Raw genomic sequence first — 20,410 nt, forward strand, 5'->3', positions numbered from 1 at the left:
TTCTCTGGGATACAACTATCTGCAGGGAATGGCGCTCTCTGGGGCACGGAGCACACGCCGGCCCACTCCAGGGCACACGCACGGTCACCCCACCCTAGGAGAACCTTGGGGGGCGCTCTGGGGCGGTGCCAGCCCATTGCAGGGCATGCAGGACGCATGGGTCCCCCGGGCAACCTGCAGGGCACAGCTGATCTCCAACCCCCGGTGCTGGTGTCCCCTGCCCAGCAGCTGCCCCCCCGAGACCGGCTGTAGCCTGAGTGACCCAGCTGCCCGCGCCACCAGGCCTTCCCCCCGGGCACGCGTCGCCAGGGACAACGCCTACCGGCAGGTGGCGCTGCAGGGCAGGGCACCCCGCGGTCCGCTCCTCTCTATGGTGGGCTAGGGGCGGGGTCTGGCGCGCGCGGAGCCGGAAGTGGAGTGTGAGGTAGCGGAGCGGTGTGGGGGCGCCCGGCGGAGGCGGGGAAGAGGTCGCTGAGTTCTCAGCCCTTCTGGCAAGGGGTCAGGGCGGTGTCCCCTCCCCCTCCCCCCCAGACTGGAGCCGCTTCCCGGGGGCGGTGTCCCCTCCCCTCCCCTCCCCTCCCCCAGCCCGCTGCGCTGCCTCCCGAGTTTCCCGCCCAGGGCTGCGGGCCCGGCTCGCGCCCCCCAGCCCGAGCCCGCGGGTAACGCGCCGGCGGCGGGGCGGGGCGGGGCGGGCGCAGCCTTGTGGGGTTTCCTAGCCCCGCAAAACTCCCCTTCCCCTCCTGGGGGTTTGGGCGGGTCCGGCTTCGCAGCGGGTAGAAAACAGCCCCTCCCCCCCGGAGCTGGGCCCCGTTCTCGTTTTGGCCCGTAACGAGCCCTGTTGCTACAGGACTTCCAGGGCCCCCGTCCCCCCGTGCTGCCTGGGCATCTCCTGCCCGGCCGGCCGTGCCTTGTCCCAAGGCCCTGGGGACACAGCGCAGCCGAGGCCGAGAGAAAAGGGCTTTTGCCCGGAGTCGCAGAAGAAGGCCAGGGCAGAGCTGGGAATTGAACGCGGAGCTCTAGAGGCCCGGCCCGGTCAGCCCTAAAACCCACTGTTCTTTCCCCCCGCAGGCTGTTGGTTTCCATCGTCCTGTAATCCAGGGGCTCTCAAACTGGAGGCCGGGACCCCTTCCAGGGGTTGTGAGGTTATTATACGGGGGTTGCGAGCTGTCAGCCTGCACCCAGACCCCGCTTTGCATCAGCATTTATAATGGTGTTAATATGCAAAAAAAGGGTTTTTAATTTATAAGGGGGGGGGGGTCCGCACTCAGTGGCTTGCTATGTGAAAGGGGTCACCGGTACAAAAGTTTGAGGGCCACTGCTGTAATGCTACTAGATAGCAGACGAATGCCTTGGTGCTCGGGTTTGCAACAGCAGCAAGCACTTGAAGATGACTGAAGTTTTGCAGCAAGAATTGATGCAGACTTGTGCAGCTGCTTATTGTTTTTATGTCTGTAGCAATATATTAGGCTAATAAAGCTATGCCCGAGAGGGGAATGGGGGGGGGGGTCCAGTGGTTAGGACACAAGCCTAGAACATTGGAAACCTTGCTTCATGTTCCTGCTCTATTACAAACTTCCTGTTTGACATTGACAGGTTTCAGAGTAGCCATAAGTACTCCTTTTCTGTTTGACATTGAGTCCATCACTTAGCTGCTCTGTGCCTCACTTCCCCATCTGGAAAACTGGGATGATAATAATAATAATAGCTAGTTCTTATCTAGCGCTTTTCATCAGTAGATCTCAAAGCAAAGGAAGTCATTATCATTAGCCCCCATTCTACAAATGGGGAAACAGGCATGGAAGGAGGAAGTGACTAGGCCAAGGTCATCCAGTAGGCCAACGGGAGAGCCCAGAATAGAAAGAAGGACTTTCCTATCTCAGGGGAGTATTGTGACAATAAATACGTTACAGTTTGTAAGGTGCTCAGTATGACAATGGGGGCCATATAAGAACCTAAAATAGACTATATTCAGTGTGAACAAGTTCTGCCAGTTGAGTTTATTACTGTAAATATATATATACTTACACAAAAATATGTATATTTATTTCCTTCATGGAGTTCATCAATAATATATCATGTAGACAGGTAATACTCAATATGGCAACTTTATTGCAAATCTATGAAATACTCTCTCATATGACATGGCACAACCTATGGCTTCTTAAATCTGTTGATACAATCAGAAATGCTTGCATTAAATAGATGAATATTTAAAGAAAATCGTGCAGGGAACATTCTTAACCATGACTATAGGTTATTGTTATTGGCCAGAGGTTGAGGAGGGCTGGAGTGATGAAATAGAGAACCAGATCATTAACTGATTTAAACTGGCATAGCATCTTCTATTTGAATGATGCTAAACCAGTTTCCACCAGCTCAGAATCTGGCCCAGAGTATTTTAACTAAATTTTGAGAGTCAAGCTGGACACTTTCTGTGGCTTACATAGGACCATCAGTGAAAGATTCTGCAGTTTGAATTTAGCTCATGCTGTTTGTGATGCATGAGCGAGAATGGAATCCAGCTCATTCTCCCATGAGCATATTAGGCTAATATTAAAAACTTATTTTAGTCAGCAAGAAGCAGCTATGACTTGGAACACAGGCAGGGAGTAGATGTTGAAGTTAAGTGTAAAGTTTCCATTTGTAAATAGTCCTTTTTTCTGATCATAAGCATGTTTTAAAATTGTAAATATTAGTGGGGTATTAATCCATATTGCATAACTGGCCCTTTATCTCCTTTTTCAAGGGGTAGCCATTCCGAGGGAGGAGACTGAGTGGTAGAATGGCCTTTGTGGTGGAGATGGTGCCGATCTTTAAGTTCAGCATCTGGAGAGCTGCAAGAGTTTCATTTGCTTTTAGTTGCAACAGTCATTTTCTGGCAGTCAAACATTTTTCGACTCAGGAGAAGGAGCCCTCGCAATCTCCATCACCCCCAGGATTTGGAAATGAAGAAAATTCACACCACCATGGCAGCCACCATCTTCCAATGTCGGGACTTGGGGATGCTGCACGAGTGATCCCCAAATCACATCCTCCTCACAAAAGTTATAAAGGTCTCGCCCCTCAGAAGAATTTGCGGTGGCAGTGGAAGTCTAACATGAGAAGCACTGAGCAGGCTGCATCTTCCAATGAGGAATTTAGGAACCTGAGAGAGGATGACTTTTCAAAAGAGCGGAAAAGACCAGTACCAAAGCCTACATCCATTGAAAGGACCAAAGGTTCGGAGATCCTGTTTGGCATTGCGCCCTGCTCCCTGGCTTTGTCTCAGTCAAAGAGGGTCTTTTTCAAGTTATTCCTCAAGTCGGGCAGCAGCTGCGCACGGCCTGTGATGGAAGAGTTTGCCCAACGAGCTAAGGCCTGCGGGGTCCCCGTGCACCATGTCAGAAGGCAGGTGCTGGATGCCCTTTGTAAAGGTCAAGTCCACCAGGGAGTTTGCTTAGAGGCTACTCCTCTCCATTTTAGGAGCTTGGAAGAAGCTGAAGCTTCCCATGTTGGGGTTGCCACTGGACTGGGCACACAGCTGATTTGGCTGGTGCTGGAGCAGATACAGGATCCTATGAATCTGGGTGCAGTGCTGCGTTCCGCGCACTTCTTAGGAGTTGACAGAGTGGTGACCAGCCAAAAGGACAGGTAAATTTTATGCTTTGCTTCTGTGGTGGGGTTTCCTGTTCACATTACTGCTGGCTTCCAAAGGATGTTACTATCTTGCATATTTGTATAGCTCCTTTTACCCAAATGACCCCCAAAGCATGCTCCAAGCAAATATAGAAACTACACTGGCTGCTGAAGCTCTGCATATGGGAGGCAGCATGGCCTAGTGGATAGACCACTGGCCTGGAGAGGCCTGGCTTCTAGTCTCAGTTCTACCCGGGCCAGTTGATTGACCTTAGGCAAGTCAGTTCACGCCTCTGTGCCTTTACAGTTTCCCCGCCTGTAAAATGGGATAATAATGCTGATCTTTGTAAAGCACTTTGAGAGCTACTGATGAAAAGCAGATCAAGTGTGGTGGTATTGTTATTTCACCCCATCTACAATCTCTGATTTTCACTTATGAGTCCTCCAATAATTGGAAAAGCTCCCACCTCTTGTCTACCAAGTGCCCTCCCTTTCCTTCAAATCCCTTCTTAAATTCCCCTTCTTTCCACAGGGCCTTCCTATGATGCTCCTCTCACCAGTGCAGTCCCATGTTTTGTTTTAGTTTCTTTTAGATTGTAAAGTCTTTGGGGCAGGGACCTAGATCTCTCATTTGCTTTGTCTAGTGCCTTGTGAATTGATAGTGCTGTGTAAATAATGGCAGCATTAGGATATTGGCTTTGCCTGCTGCTTTGGGACAGATGCTGATTTCGTTTCAGTAACCTGTGCTCCTTCAGGGATGGAAGGTGGGGAAAGTTTTGTTTGCTAACTCCTCTTGGATCTCTCCATTTTCAAATGGGTTCCCCCTGTTATTGCTGAAGTCCTCCTCCTATACCTGAGGCTGCTGAATTCAACTGCCTCAGGAGCCAATTAATGCAGTTTCCATTTGTCAGCTGGAAGGGGTAGGGGGTGCCCTTTTCCCCATTGGATTGGCCTCTCACTGCTTCTGCAGCAGGATGATGAGTCAAAATCAGAAAATTCCCCGCTTCCTATTGGACAGCGTGTTGTGTAACCACCAGCACACTGGGCAATCCCCGATTGTTGTTTTTTCCCCTTATTGCTGTAGGAGTTTCTGAGTTGCAAAGGGATTAAAAACATATCTTAACCTTTGGTGTTCTAACTGCCCCCTCTGCACTCATTCATTTCAGTCACCGAAAAGCCATTCCCTTCCAGCAGTGGAAAGATTAAAGTTTTTTTTTTTTTTCTGTAGTCCAAGTTTTCAAATCCTATGGGTCTTATTCTGCATGTGGAAGGACTCCAGGATATAATGAGGATTTGCTCACATGTTCAACTGTCCTGTCCCCCAGTGCTGTATTATTAACTCCACATAAAAGGAATTGGAGCCTTTCTCTGAGCTTATTCTATACACACTGCCAAGAGTAATTTCCTTTTTCCAGGTTTCAGAGTAGCAGCCGTGTTAGTCTGTATTCGCAAAAAGAAAAGGAGTACTTGTGGCACCTTAGAGACTAACAAATTTATTAGAGCATAAGTATTGCTTTGTTGTCTCTGCCTAAACAGTTCACCAGTCTTTCAAATAAGAGGTAAAACCAAGGTCCTTTTGTAGGCATTAAAGATTTTATCATCCTTTTTGTAAGGATAGAAGAGTCAGTCCTACCATTCTGGACACATTCCAGCTCAGGTTGTTGCCTCCTGCCTACCTTGTAGTTTCAGCTGGATGCGGCCTTCTTCACTTTCGGTCTTAAATTGTTGAGCTGCCATGTTCCACCTTGGAAGTGGATGGCCATATCCTTTTATAGGGTGTGTGTATATGTATGAGCTACTGAGGGTTTCAAAGGAATTAATAGATCATGCCCCAGCTACATCAATTTTGATTTGTTCACTACCACGACAGCTGCACTCCTGTGGGTCAATGCAGATCACAAAGCCCAGGAAAAAGTGTGTGAGAGGTGGGGACGAAGCATTCTCGGTCGAGGAGATCTGGCTATGGAACAGACTCCCAGAGGACATCGGGTGAATCCAGAGTTTGACCATCTTTAGGAAATCTTGCAAAGCCTTCCTCTTTGAGAAGGCCTTTCCATCATAAAAATGACCTTCACAGAACTGACATGCTTTCTACCCCAAGATGCTACCGAAAAAATTGAAAACCTATGCCTCCAAGTAGAGTTTTGTCCTGAAACAGAGCTGGAGCCCCCTTGCAGTCTGCTAGGGAGAAGACTATTGCTACTGATTTTAGAGGGAAGGCATTCAGATACTGTGGTGATGGGCAGCAGTTACAATCTCAAGATAGCTAGAGAGATGGGATCTCTTGGGATGCAAAGAGATTTGTAAGCATGCTCAGTTCTGTGTTGTGCACAAACACACACACACACGCAGATTGCCAGGTGTCCATAGCTCCTAAGGGCAGTGTATAATTTGTTTAAAAAGGCATAGGTGCTGCTAGTCAGAACAGCCCTGAATTCTTTTCTACTCTAGGTTTTTTTCTTTCTTTCCACGGTACGTTTATTCTTGTCACTCTGCCTCTAGATTCAAAAGTGTAAGACTGCTGCTTGCACGATTGCAAGACTTGGCCTGGTCCCTGCTGTTCTCACTCCAGGGATGAATGCATTCTTGCACCTCTGAGCTATGCTTTTTGGATCAATATCACTTGCTGAGCAAGTCTACCACTGTGTGTGTTTTTTGGGAGATATATTTTAATGCAGAGGGAATATGATTATTTTGTAGTAGAACTATTAAGGTCGCACCCAGAGGCCTCAGTCAGGGAGTAGGGTGCCACTGTGCTAGGCACTGGACATGCAAATACCATAAAGATAATCCCTACCTTAAAGAAAGTACAATCTAAGCATAAAATGAGAAACAACAGGTGGAAATGGACAGACATGGGGAGCACAAGGGAATAGCGAGAGGATTATGAGCGGGGTGATGAGCAATGGTCCCAGCAGGCTAGCTATTGCATTGTAGGCATCACGGCAGAGGTAGTTTTAAGGAGACATTTTAAGGAGGACAGTGTAGAAGCCTTGTGAGGCCAGTGATAGTGGGAGGGATGCTTACTTCTCTCTGCCCTCTCTCTTCTGAACAGCATCTGCTGAGGGAGCCAAATAGGGGATTAGCCCCGCTGATTCAGGTGTGTGGCAGGAGGGTCTCATGTATACAAGGCTAGGATTCACATAAATTTTTAACAACGGGGAGGAGTTACCAGTGCAGTAGGTACAAAAAGATAGCCAGAGGTATTTAAACTTGGTTTGATGAGAAGTTTTGTTTTATTACCATTTTTAGTTAATCTTGGTGTTCCTTGTGCTCAGAAGTGCTCCTCCAGCCTCATTCCTGTCAAAACCTCCCATTCCCTATAAGAAAGTTTATCTATACAGTGATTAGAATCATTTGTAAACCGATTTAAAGTGAGTCATGAAGGCAATAGGATGAGCTAGCAAAACCAGTTTTTCAGGGTTTTTGTTTTGCTTTGTTTTAATTTGGAACTTTTCTTGGCTTCTCTACTGACAGCTGCCCCCTTACTCCTACAGTGAGCAAAGCAAGCGCTGGAGCCGTGGAAGTTTTGGAAGTATACAGCACAGATAATCTCCAGAGATTTCTGAAGGTAGAAGAGCCCAGCTTTCCTTTTTTTTATTTTCTTTGCCCTTTTACCACTACAGGTCCCAAGAACTTTCAGGCTGTCTCACCAGCTAGATTGTGTGGCCTGTCAGTAGGGGAGATCACCGTTTTACAGCATTAGGTGCATAGTTATAAGCTGTTACACATATATCCCTGATCACAGAGATGGAGGTTTTCAAAGGTACAAATGACACCCAGCTTCACTTACTATCTATAGCTATAAGCTGTATCTTTATCTATCAAGTAAATAAAGGCACTTGCCTGGGTTGATGCTTTTGAACTAAGGTTCTTGTAACCTTTTAGCATGAATAGCCCTTAAACAGCTAAGGGAATTTAAAATAAATAAATATATATCAACTGCTTATTTTAGGCCACCATATCATGCATTAACTGAACAATAACAGCACTGCCACTTATTCTGATTCTCCTCAGTGGTGAGAACCTGGTTCAGCCACTTTATTGTTTATTTGTATTGTGTTGGTGCTTATGACCCCTATCCGGGATTAAGGCCCCAGTGTGCTAGGCTCTGTACAAATATGTAACATGAAGATGGTTCCTGCCCCGGTGAGTTTACAGTCTAACTAGATAAAAATCCCAAACTGTTTTTAGACTAGCAGTAACAGCCTCTGTCCAAGGCATCTGTGGGAGAACTCCCCTCTGGTTGCGGACAGTGGTTCAAGCCAAAGGAGACTGTGCAGTGTCTGCTTTCTAAGGGAGTTAAAATCAGTAAATAAGTTGCAATAAATGAATTGCAGGGCCAGGTGAGTAGCTCTCTCCGTGTATCCATGGGTGTAGATCTTACTGCTTCATATAGGAACATTTTTATAACTGAAATGAATAAAGGCACCTGCTTCCATGGTGTCAGGGTTGATGCTTTTGAACTAAGCACTCTGTAATCCTTTTGAATGAATGTCCCTTAAAGAGCTAAGGGAATTTTCAAAAGCACAACTGCTATTGAAAGTCAGTGGCACTTGCGTGCTTCTGAAAATCCCCCTAAATGTGCAAAGAGAGCAGATCTAATATTGATGTAATTTATGGGTACAGTTTTCAAAATCGACTGAATCCCATTTTCAGTGACTTAAGTTACTTTGAAAAATGGGATTTAGGCTCATGAGTCACTTAGATGCTTTTGAAATTTGTACCCTACACCTGTCTCAGTGTGACTGATCCTTTAAGGGGAGATGGGTCCCAGCCTCGCCTGTGACACTTAACAGGTGGAAAGAATGATAATATCACATGACAAGCAGGTCATGCAGCTAAATCAGGCTTTCTGAGGGGGAAGTTAAAAAGGGAGCAGGAGGATTGTGTGAGCAGGTCTACACAACTCTTCTGAGCTCCCAGGCACTGGGCCCGGGAAGTGCAGAGCCAGTACCAGCTAGAGAGGCTAAAGTGTAGGGACCAAGCTTTCTGAAGGAGAAGTTTCAGCAGGGGGTTTGTTTCCTTTAGAACTTGGTATTAATAAACCAGATCCCAAGAAGAGGTGTTGGCTGATACACAAAAGCCTTTGTGAAGTTATTAAGGAGCCTGAGAGAGAGAAACTGTGGCAGCAACGTCACTGGGCCCAGAACAAGTAGGCAGCTCTGCGATAGGCTTTAGGAATATGTCCGCACTGCAGCTGGGAGGAAGGCTCCCAGCCCAGGTGGACAGATTCACTGGGGAGGGCTCAAGGGAGAACAGTAAAAACAGCTGTGTGGACATTGCGGCACGGGCAGTGGTACGGGCTAGTCACCTGAGCGTGGATCCACTGGGTCAGACGAGCTTATACTTGTGTGGCTAGTGCGTGCTACCGCCCATGCTGCAACATCCACACTGCTATTTTTAGTGCGCTAGCTTGAGTGGAGCTAGCGCCTAGCTGTCTTCCCTGGGCTGGGAGGCTCGCTCTCAGCTGCAGTGTAGACATACCCTGTAAGGCCTCTGTTGAGTTTGTGCAATGTTTCTCTGTCTTATGCACCACCCGCTACAGGCTGCTGCTCAAAGGCTGGTCACACGAGGGCAGCATTGTGCAGCAGTTAAAATGTAGAGGAAAAAAGAAACTGTGGGTGGGTTGAAATGCTGTGGATGTGTTCACCTTGCTGGAGGGGCAGCTACAAAATGAATCTGGAGATTTGACCTCCATAATGAAGCCTCTGATGAATGACTACAGAGAGGGAAGAAGGCTTTGAAAAGAACTCTTTAAACAAAAAATATCCTTGCATTAGGGTTGCCAGGCTTCCAGTTTTCAACTGGAACTCCCAGTCAAAAAGGGACCCTGGTGGCTCCAGTCAGTCCTGCTGACCGGACTGCTAAAAGTCCGGTTGGCAGTGCAGCAGGCTCCCTGCCTGCCCCTGCTCCGCGTGGCTCCCGGAAACAGCCGGCATGTCCGGCTTCTAGGTGCAGGTGTGGCCACGGGGGCTCTGCACGCTCCCCTTGCCCCGGGTGCCAGCTCTGCAGCTCCCATTGGCCTGCACCTCAAATATTCTGCTGCACCCCAACACCCTGCCCCAGCCCTGAGACCCCCTCCTGCACCTAAACTCCCTCCTGGAGCCCGCACCCCCTCCTGCACCCTAACTCCCTTCCCCAACTTGGAACCCCCTCCCACACTCATAACTCCCTCACAGAGCCCACATCCCAACTCTCTGCCCCAGCCCTGAGCCCCCTCCCACACTCTGAACCCCTCATCTCCAGCCTGGAGCTCCCTCCAGCACACCAAACCCTGGCTCCACCACAGAGCCTGCACCCCCAGCCGGAGCCCTCATCCTCTCCCGCCAGAGCTCTGGATGATGGTGAGATAAAAAGCACATAAAAGATATTTATATTTAATTGAAACACCTGGAAGAATCACCGTGTTACTGTAAAGCTCAATTTATTAACATTTTGGGCTATTGCTGCAGTCCATTTAATTGGACCCAGATTGGTCAGTCTAACCTGTGGCATCACAGGAGTGTAAATTTAATGTAGTGTAATGTAAAAAGTGGAGATTTCACAGGAAATGAAGCTGGCAAGAAGCAGCAACTTGACTCTTGTTAAAGTGCATTTTCTAGTTAAAGGGACCCTGGCCAAATTAAGGCACTTGTACTGAGATTTTATCAAACGAAATGGGATTCCTAGTCTTCTAAACTGCCACTCAACAAGAGTAAGGGAAGCAAAATTGGCCCACTAGTTAGATAAAGGCATTGGGAGCTGAAAGTGCTCAGAGTGTTTGAAAATCAGGTACCATATTTAAGGGCATAATTTGAGGCACCCAAGTTTGAAAATTTTGGTTTGGGCTTCTTAAGCCAGGCCTACACTTAAAATTTTGCAGGCATAGCTGTATTGGTTACAGGGATGATATTTTTTTAAGGACTTAGCAAATCTGGCAGAAATCCTAGCAGAGATGCAGCTACTGCGGCAAAAAAATCCTTTTGCCAACATAGTTTATTTTGCTCACCAGACTGGAATAAGTTATGCCAGCAAAAGCACTTTTTTGCTGGTATAAGCTATGTGACAGATATTTGCAACCCCTTGCAGTATCTTTGGGGGCATTGTGTTAAATTTATATATGAATGTGTTCTACTCCAGAGGGGAGGGTTACCGCAGCTCCTCCAGGAACCAGAAACAGTGGAATTTGATTAAAGTGAATCACTTAAGTTGCAAACACCTCCAGAGAGGTACCACTCCCTTGGGAGGTTTGCATGTACTGGTTTTCCCAGAAACCAGCAGACAAAGAAAGGGATTTTGGTATTAAAAGGCTGGGTTTGAACTGATTCAGGGCCTTCTTTCTGATCCAGCAAACGGACAAGAGGGACCCCAACCCTTGCCGAAGGGTTGGAAAGAAGGGTTTGGCCTACTAGGGCCTCCTAAGACTGATGGGTAACTCCTGGTATGTTTAGTGTGTGTTTAAATCTGTTTACTATTTTCTGTATGTTTTCTCTGTAATTCTTTCTACTTTTAGAAAATGTATGTGTGCTTGGAAAGAGCTGCGTGGTAACTTGTGACAGCTGGGAATACACTGTTCATAGCCCTTGGAAAGAGCAGCAGGCTGGCCTGCTGGGGATATCACAGCAGGGAGCTGTGCAGCCTGGTCAGAAGGGAGTGGGAGAAGGGTCCCTTCTCAGAGACGGGGGATGGCTGGAGATCTGACTGGGAACTCCTGGAGTGGCCCATAGGGGTGGGGTTACAGGTGCAGTTACCTTGAAACTGTGACAAGCTATCTCTACAGTAGCAGGGTTTTGCCGGTATATCTATATTGGTATAATTTGTGTAAACAAGACCTAGATGTATTAAAAAATAAACAAACAAAAAGAAGCAAAGTAGATTAGCTACATGTTTGTGCTGAAAATCTAAAAGCTTGTGAGTGTATGTATTGTGCTTGTAAATTTAAAGAACCTGGAATCATATTTTTCTTTTTTGTCCCGTTTTCTTTCTAAGGCTAAAACTGAAGAAGGCTGGGAAGTCATAGGAACAGTCATCAAATCTGAGGTCGAGGATAAGGTCCCTGTCATCAGCTGCTTAGAATTTCACTGGAATAAACCCACTCTTTTAGTATTAGGTATGGTACGTTGCAAAACTTTAACTGGGGCGAAGGTCCGTGATATGGAGACCGTCACCTCTTAAGCTAGTGCTGATGTAGCGGTGTTTTCTTCGTCACATTAACTCTGAAAAGAAGCTAAGCACCAGGTGATGTAAAACAGCCACTCTGTGTGGGAAAGGCATACCTGAGGTGCCTATAAAGTGAATGTACTAAAGGGAAGCTTATTAGGTGGACATTTGCTCACCCTTTGCTGAGTGGGTTATACCTACTGGTGCAATAGATGGGAGAGCAGCAGTTGGCTTTTATTTTTCTTGTTTTTTGTTTTTTTCAGTTTAATGAGCCAGCCTGAAAACCTTTCCTTTTATTAAAAAGAACCCTGCAAATTTTGTGCTGATGATAAAGACACTAGCAACCCAGGTCCCTGTTTAGTCATAGAATGGGTACCGCAGGGCAAATGACAGTCTTGCTTCCTCACCGTGCCTTGATCTAGGCTGACCACTTACAGGAGTGGCCAGGGAGTTCAGTATTCATATGTACATGGGGGTACCCAGAGGTCTTCCAGGGTGAACATCCACTCATCTAGATATTTGCCTAGTTTTACAACAGGCTACACTAGCAAAGTTAGTACAAACTAAAATTTCATACAGACAATGACTAGTTTATACTGCTCTATACACTATATGCTGAAATCTCATCCACTCATGCCCCTTCTCGACCTACGCTTCATTGATGACGTCTTCATCATCTGGATCCATGGGAAGGACACCTGGAAGAATTCCACCACAATTTCAACAGCTTCTACCCCACCATCAACCTCAGGCTGGACCAATCTACATAGTAGGTCCACTTCCTAGACACCACGGTGCAAATAAGTGACGGTCACGTTAACCCCACCCTATACCGAAAACGCACCGACCGCTATGCCTACCTTCATGCCTCCAGCTTCCATCCCGGACACACCACATGATCCATTGTCTACAGCCAAGCGCTGTGGTACAACCGCATTTGCTCCAACCCCTCAGACAGAGACCAACATCTACAAGATCTTCACCAAGCATTCTCAAAACTACTATACTTGTACAAGGAAATAAGGAAACAGATCAACCGAGCCAAATGTGTACCCAGAAGCCTCCTGCTGCAAGACAAGTTCAAGAAAGAAATCAACAGAATTCCACTGGCTGTCACATACAGTCCTCAGCTAAAACCTCTCCAACGCATCATCAGTGATCTACAATCCATCCTGGACAATGATCCCTCACTTTCACAGGCCTTGGGAGGCAGGCCAGTCCTCGCCCACGGACAACCTGCCAACCTGAAGCATATATTCTCACCAGCAACTACACACTGCACCATAGTAACTCTAACTCAGGAACCAATCCATGCAACAGACCTTGATGTCAGCTCTGCCCACATATCTACACCAGTGACACCATCACAGGACCTAACCAGATCAGCCACTGCATCACTGGTTCATTCACCTGCATGTCCACCAATGTAATCTATGCCATAATGTGCCAGCAATGCCCCTCTGCTATGTACATCAGCCAAACTGGACAGTCACTATGTGAAAGGATAAATGGACACAAATCAGATATTAGGATTGGCAATATACAAAAACTTGTAGGAGAATACTTCAATCTCCCTGGATGCACAATAGTAAATTTAAAGGTAGCCATCCTGCAGCAAAAAAACTTCAGGACCAGGCTTCAAAGAGAAACTGCTGAGCTTCAGTTCATTTGCAAATTTGACACCATCAGCTCAGGAATAAACACAGACTGTGAATGGCTCGCCAACTCCAAAAGCAGTTTCCCCTCCCTTGGTGTTCACACCTCAACTGCTAGAAGAGGGCCTCATCCTCCCTGATTGAACTAACCTCGTTATCCCTAGCCTGATTCTTGCTTGCATATTTATACCTGCCTCTGGAAATTTCCATTACATGCATCCGATGAAGTGGGTATTCACCCACGAAATCTTATGTTCCAATACATCTGTTAATCTATAAGGTGCTACAGGACTCTTTGCTGCTTTTATATGCTGAAATGTAAGTAAAATATTTATATTCAAATTGATTTATTTTATAATCATATGGTAAAAATGAGAACGTAAGCAATTTGTGTAGTTTTATGTCTGAATTTGTAAGCAAGTAGTTTAAGTGAGGTGAAACTTGAGGGTATGCAAGACAAATCAGACTTCTCAAGGGGTACAGTAGTCAAGAAAGATGGGCGCCCCGGAGATACAATATGCATCCGATGAAGTGAGCTGTAGCTCACGAAAGCTTATGCTCTAATAAATTTTAGTCTCTAAGGTGCCACAAGTACTCCTTTTCTTTTTGCGAATACAGACTAACACGGCTGCTACTCTGAAACCTGTCAATATTAACTTTTGTTCACTTCCAACCCTTTTGTCATTTGGAGCGATTCTAGTTTACTAGACCCCTGAACAATGCACACTCCTCCCCCCACAAACTTATCTTAAGCAGATAACGGAGACGATTGCAACAAATTTACCAAGATGGTGTCTTTTATGGAGAAATGTTTGAGTTTATAGGGTATGAATGGTAGAGAAGCAAGTGGACGTTACAGCTGAAGTAAGAAACATTGCAGAATTCATCCAAGAATGCATATTTGGAAGCTCTTTTTGCTGCTCCATGTAAGCAGGCAACGAACGTGGTTTGAGCCATTGCACTGAAAGGTAATGTCATGCTGATGATCAGCCATTGAGGGCTGTAGTCCTGCCTGATGCTACCATTTACTTGGCTCTGAAGACATTTCTTTAATTAAAATGTTTTTTGAACTCCAGGAAATAGTGACAAGACAACACAGCAAATCTGGCATCTCTACAAGATGTGTGGCATTATATTACAAAGGGAATAGAAAGGCTGGCAACGCAGATGATGGACCACAAAGATATACGTACCAGAAACAATGACAACAGCAAGAGAAAGGAAGAGAGAGAAAGTGACAGCAGTGTCATTACCTTGAATTATGAGAGATTTCTCCAGGAAAAAGTCCAAATATTCTTTTGTCAGGGGAGACTGGAGGCTGATTGGTAGATGCATAAGAAGAGTTCCCAAACCTTACAACAGTAATGACTTCAACTCTCTACTGAGCACTAACTCTTCACTGAAAAGAAAATTGAACATTATGGAGTTGTGTGATACTGGGGTTGTTTGAAGAAATGTCCTGGATCTAAATATGTAGCATACCTGTAGCAGCAAACAGAGAAGAGCAGCAATAAATTAGTGTGGAAGCAAGCTTCCCACACACTGTCTTATGAGAAAAGTGTTACAGACTTGCATTTGCCTTCCCAGCATCCTAGTCAGCTACAGTCTTGCTCGCTTGCCAAAGAGAATGATCTGAACAATATCTCTTAATGTTGTCTGTGTGCAAAGTCAATGCCTAAGGCAACAGATTGACTTCCCTAGAGACTGAAGATCTCTGCATGGGCCAGGATAGGATTAGCTCCCTTTCCTGTCCTGCCAGCTATTCATATCCTTTCAGTTCTTGGCATGGGTGCTGAGTCTGGGAATAAGGATGCTTACTGTGGTTTTGTTTATTTGGACACCTGTCCACTTAGATCAGTCAAATTCATTTTTCACAGGCCACTGAACAACCATCATCTTTTGGTCACTGCTTATTTTGGCTGGATTTGAGCTGTCAACATCCAACGCCACAATAGTTAAAGATAACATAAATTCTGGATGTGATATTCAACATCATGCTTCATGGCGTAAGCCAAGTTCTAACTACGTGGTGTAGGAGGTTCCTTGCACTGTCCTCTGAAGCATCAGGTGCTGGTCACTATGGAGATGGGATACTGGACTAAATGGACCGTGATCTGATCCAGTCTGGCAAATCCTAACTTAATGGGATGCAGAGCCTTTCATCTCTGTCAACCCCCCCGAATCATCAGGCCACTCCCTGAACAATATTATAGTCAGAAATGGGGACAAAAAAAATAATTAAATGATTGCATTTCAGCTGCACTCTCAAGGAAAGACAAAACTATGAGATTAAATTCAAAGAGCCAAAGTGGTAAATGTTTTGTGCAGCAATATAAACTAGCATCTTGTATTATTTTATCTGATTCCATCAGCACTCCCTCCCACATCATTCTCTATCTACAAGTCTTTTTGCCCTAATTTATGGGTTCTAATTATCTTAAGCGACTAAGGCCATAAAAAGCTTTGTAAAAGCTGGAAGGAAAATTGCTGCTTTTATTGGGAATCATAAGACCCTTATCAGTGAGAGAAAGGGAGTGTTCCAGGAAACATGATACCTCTGACAATAGCTGCTGGCCCAAGCTGAAGGAACACACCAGAATATGAGCGCGAAATGCTGATGAGACAAATATATTTGAAGTTATAAAACTTTTCTCTTCTGTATCAAATCAAGAAAAAGTAGAAGGGAAGGTGAAATCCTTGCTTTTGCCACCAATATCTTGTGACTGAGAGGAATGGTGGCCCAGTGGTTGGGATGCTAGCCTGGGAGACCCAGGTTTGATTCCGTGCTCCACTTCAGACTGCCTGTGTGACCTTGGGCAAGTTACCTTAGCTGCTCTGTGTCTCAGTTTCCAATCTATAGTATGGGAATAATAGCACCGCCCTATCTCACCGGGGTGTTGAGTGGATAAATACATTAAAGACTGAGGTGCTTAGATAGTACAGCAATGGTGGCAATAGAAGTACCTTAGAAAGACTGGAGAGATGATTTGGTGACAGCATCAGAAGATGGAGGCTTGCAGACATTTTACAGAGACAATTCCAGCATGTAGGATAGCAGCTAGGTTCTAGAATAATAAGCCTAAAATCCAGTAGAAATAGCCAATGTCTCTATTATCAATCCCTTTTTGGCAAGGCTAAGAAAGGGGAATGAGTGGCTTCCTGTTCCATGGATCTATTCTGTTGGCTGCAGACCAGTGACCTTATTCTGTGTTTGTCTAAACTGTGCCAGGTGCACCTGTGGAACTCTATAAATAATAGAGCCAATCTGGAGTCAGAGGTGGGGGGGATGGTACTGGGGTTAGTCTGGGCTTTCTGTATTCATTTGTTTACAAGTGGAATTGTTTTAAGCAGCTCCCTTTCCATTTTCCTTTGTGACAATGGAAGCCAAACTACTACTAATGACCTGGCATAGATTTCTACTCTGCTTCACTAGTGTATCAGGTCAAACATATTAGGGTTGTTGGATGGTTTAGCAACTAATCAATTGAAGCCTCTAGTTAAACTCTCTGTGTTCACGAGTTGCACCCAGCTGGTAGTACCGTCTACTGGAAAAGTTGAACAAGTCAATATCAATAGAGACATAGGAGTTGCTGTACCAGATCACACCATTGGTCCATCAACCCCTATATCCAGCTGCCAGCAGTGGACACTATGAAGCTTCCTCCACTAATGTACCCAGTCAACTGTTCATTGCTGTACATTGGGAATAGGGAAGGATTTCCCCTGGCACTTGAAAGGGTGCTATGAGGCTTTGTAATGAAAGTGCTACAGAAGTGCAAGGTATTAGCACTGGCTCAGAAACTCCCTAGACCTCTAAAAACAAATCCAGACAGGTTGAAATGGGCCAGTAAGGAAAACTACATACATTGCTGTTGTTTGTTACCTCCAATTTCAATTTAATACCTGGATCCTGCAAAACTGCTCTTGTTCATGTATATTGTCCTATCAAAGTCAATGGGACAACTCCTGTGAGTCAGCGTTTGTCAGGAGGGTGTTCTGATGGTTTTATTCATAAATCAATAGCAGAGTTGTGAAAATGTGCGAAGTTGGTGACACAAATCCATGAACATACCCATACAATATCTTTTTTCTGCAGGGAATGAAGGGTATGGGCTATCTTCGGTGACGCAAAGTTTGTGCCACAGGATGCTAATCATCCCTCCTGGAAGAACATTGCAGCCTGGGATCGAATCATTAAATGTGTCTGTTGCTACTGGTAAAAATAATTTAATCGCTCAAACTGATTGCAATTCTTGTTTCTTTAAAGATAAAAATTTTCAGGATGAGTTTCTATTAATGACGCCTTTTTGTTTTTTCGCAGGGATTCTCTTGCATTCTATATGCAGCCAAAAAATAAAGTAACAGAATGTGATTTTACCATGAATTGCGTAGCTCTTTAGAAATCCAACCCTTTGAGCAGGGAAAACAGTTCAGTGTTGTGTGGTTTCACTGACAATCGGTAGAGGTAGACACCCTTTTGCACTTTCCAGAGTCTTTGTACAGCTGTGAGCTTCTGAGAAGCTAAAGAGAAAGTAAACACTGAACCTTCTGCTGTGAAATGTTCAACTGAAACTTTAGAAGATTCCAGATACCATTCCAGGTTATTTCCAATGACCTGCACTCCAGGTTGTCTCTGCACAATGTTCCACCTGAGCATTGGATGCTCTTGTTTCATCAAGCTGTGTTTACAGACTGCAAAAGCTCCAGGAACCTGATGAATACATAAACTCCCAAGAGACAAGATTAAAAGAAAATGTGACAGAGAGAAAGTTAGATTTTAAAAACAGGGAGCCAAATCTCTCTGCGTTTACTGATGCAAAACAGTCATTAAAGTAAATGAACCTTGGTTGTTTTTTTTTACACTACACCCCTTTACAGAACTCATTTCGAGTGAAATCTTTGCTGCAATAAGGACTACAGAATCGGGCCTATTCTGTATTTTTTTCAGAGTGTGATGGCGTTTCCCATTCCACATCACTGTTTGGACATCTGAAAACATTGCATTGAATCTGACTGTAAAATAGGTCCTTAAACTCAATCGTGTGACAGATGTGACCTATAATGAAACTCAGTTGAGGGGAAAAAAAGTAACCCATTGAAATAAAACTGTCTAAAGATTTGTCATAGATTTGTATTAAATTGTTCCTTTTGTTCTCTCTCATATGATTAGTGAACCAGGACACAGCGTATTTGTGTGAGCCGTGGGTGAGGAACAAGGATCATAGAATCATAGAATATCAGGGTTGGAAGGGACCTCAGGAGGTCATTTAGTCCAACCACCTGCTCAAAGCAGGACCAATCCCCAACTAAATCATCCCAGCCAGGGCTTTGTCAAGCCTGACCTTAGTGCATTCACTAGCATGTTCTCTCATTCATATTGTGAATGTTCCTCTTCCATTTTGGTTCTGGTCCTGTAGAAGGCTGAACACCCGAGCACCTTAAACTCCTGTTGAAGTCAATGGGAATTCATGACATTCAATATCTTGCCTTGCATTGGGTGTGTGTGTGACGGAGGTTTCATTTGCAAATATTTCTGGCTTAAAAACCACACTTGTTAAATTATTGAAAACAAAATGAATGTTATTGCTTAGCACCTTGACTATTTTATTTAGTTACTGTGGACCTTTGCATAGGATCACTCATTAACACTTGATTTACAGTGCCCTTTAGGGATAATTTCAAACAATTTAGCTTACTCCATCCCCCCCTTTCAAATGAGCAGCTAAATCACTCAGAGAGACTAATTAGACTTTCCTTTGAGCTAAATGAAGTCTGTAAACTCTGGTCTGTGAATCTGAAAGTTTTTCAGATGCTTCAGGCGGGGGTGGTTGATTTCATAGTCTTTGGAAAAGCTGTGGTGTCTGCCAGCCCAGTCTCCATTCTGTTGCCTGGATTTGCCTTGGCTTATTTAGTAGGAAGGAAGGTGATGTCCTAGCTCATTTTCATGTACATGAATTCCTTTCTGGGATGCTGTAGGTTCTAGATGCAGTGGGTGTGAATCTCGTTACATTTGTATTTTGGTAGCACTTAAAGGCCACAATCAGATTTGGGCCTCATGGTGCTAGACGCTGCACAAGCACATAATAAATGAAACCCTCCCCGCCACAAAGAACTTTCAGTCTAAACAATGCTATCTTCCCAATTTGTTGCTGTTAGGGAATTTTGGGTTTTGGTTTTTTTTTTTTTTAGAGTAATACTTTCTTTGGTTCCTTTGTTTTTGCAATCTCTCTTCATCACAGCCCCTCTTTGGAGCAGTTATGGGGTTGGTTCCTGCATTCCTGTGCAGACCCAAAAATTGCCACTGAAATTGATGGGAATTTCAGGTGTGCAAGGAATACAGGCTTGCCCCAACGCGAGATGCTCAACTGGTGTAAATCAGTGTAGCGCCATTGAAATCGGTGGAGCTATCTGATTTACATCAACTGAGGTTCTGGCCCATAGTCTTTGTCAATATGCTACGGGAGATTCCATTCTTCATTCTCAGCCATTTCTCCCTCTTGTTCTTGCCGTGGGCCTAGATTTCTGCAGAGAAGTTTTGCCGTGAAATATTTCCTTTAGGGTGGATGCCTGGGAGCTGAAATGTACAGTCATAATAATCTTGCTGCTCATTAAGGTGCCATTCCTTCAGGATTTCTTTTTGCATTATCTGAGGTGCATGCCTCCGGCTTGCTATTTTTACCAATATTTCCATTCAGTTATACTTGGCACTGTACAGTCTCCTTAAAACCTTCTTGATGAAGCAAGTGGTTTCTCAAAAAGGGAATGGACCTCGAAGCCTTGCACAGGCAAAGTTCATTGGCATTTGCCTTGTTTCGAAAACTAACCTGCCAAATGTTTTCAAGAACTGAATTGTCTTGTGGCTGCTTTGCACACATTATTTATTTTTTGATGCTGGCAACTAAATAGCCTTCCTTGTGCAGCTCATAGCAAGATCCCACTGACTGGCATTTGTTATAAATTGTTGCTCTTGGCATTTCTTAAAGCATGGTTTCAAATTG

General features: G+C 45.0%; 1 protein-coding gene across 7 annotated transcripts; it reads left to right on the forward strand.

The window, feature by feature from the left end:
- The first annotated feature begins 293 nt into the window (after positions 1-293).
- MRM1 (mitochondrial rRNA methyltransferase 1) lies at positions 294-18,538 on the forward strand. 7 transcript variants are annotated; one of them, XM_038375838.2, is made up of 6 exons: positions 294-424; positions 2,747-3,630; positions 7,093-7,186; positions 11,587-11,707; positions 17,509-17,628; positions 17,734-18,538. In XM_038375838.2, the coding sequence occupies exons 2-6, from the start codon at positions 2,783-2,785 to the stop codon at positions 17,772-17,774; spliced, it is 1,224 nt and encodes a 407-aa protein (XP_038231766.1). In that variant the 5' UTR covers positions 294-424; positions 2,747-2,782; the 3' UTR covers positions 17,775-18,538. The 7 variants fall into 7 exon arrangements, 6 of the variants coding, with proteins under 6 accessions (XP_038231766.1, XP_038231770.1, XP_038231769.1 ...); XM_038375842.2 differs by having other exon boundaries at positions 403-498; XM_038375841.2 differs by lacking the exon at positions 294-424 and adding an exon at positions 725-1,032.
- Positions 18,539-20,410: the final 1,872 nt, after the last annotated feature.

Source organism: Dermochelys coriacea, chromosome 17 (assembly GCF_009764565.3).
Source record: "Dermochelys coriacea isolate rDerCor1 chromosome 17, rDerCor1.pri.v4, whole genome shotgun sequence".
NCBI classification, from domain to species: Eukaryota; Metazoa; Chordata; order Testudines; family Dermochelyidae; genus Dermochelys; species Dermochelys coriacea.

Bases quoted from the DNA above. Each gene is read 5' to 3' on its own strand.
- MRM1 (XM_038375838.2), top strand. From the start codon at position 2,783: ATGGCCTTTGTGGTGGAGATGGTGCCGATCTTTAAGTTCAGCATCTGG. The intron at 11,708-17,508 runs GTATGGTACGTT...TTTTTTCTGCAG, and splicing joins ACCCACTCTTTTAGTATTAG to GGAATGAAGGGTATGGGCTA. The intron at 17,629-17,733 runs GTAAAAATAATT...GTTTTTTCGCAG, and splicing joins AAATGTGTCTGTTGCTACTG to GGATTCTCTTGCATTCTATA.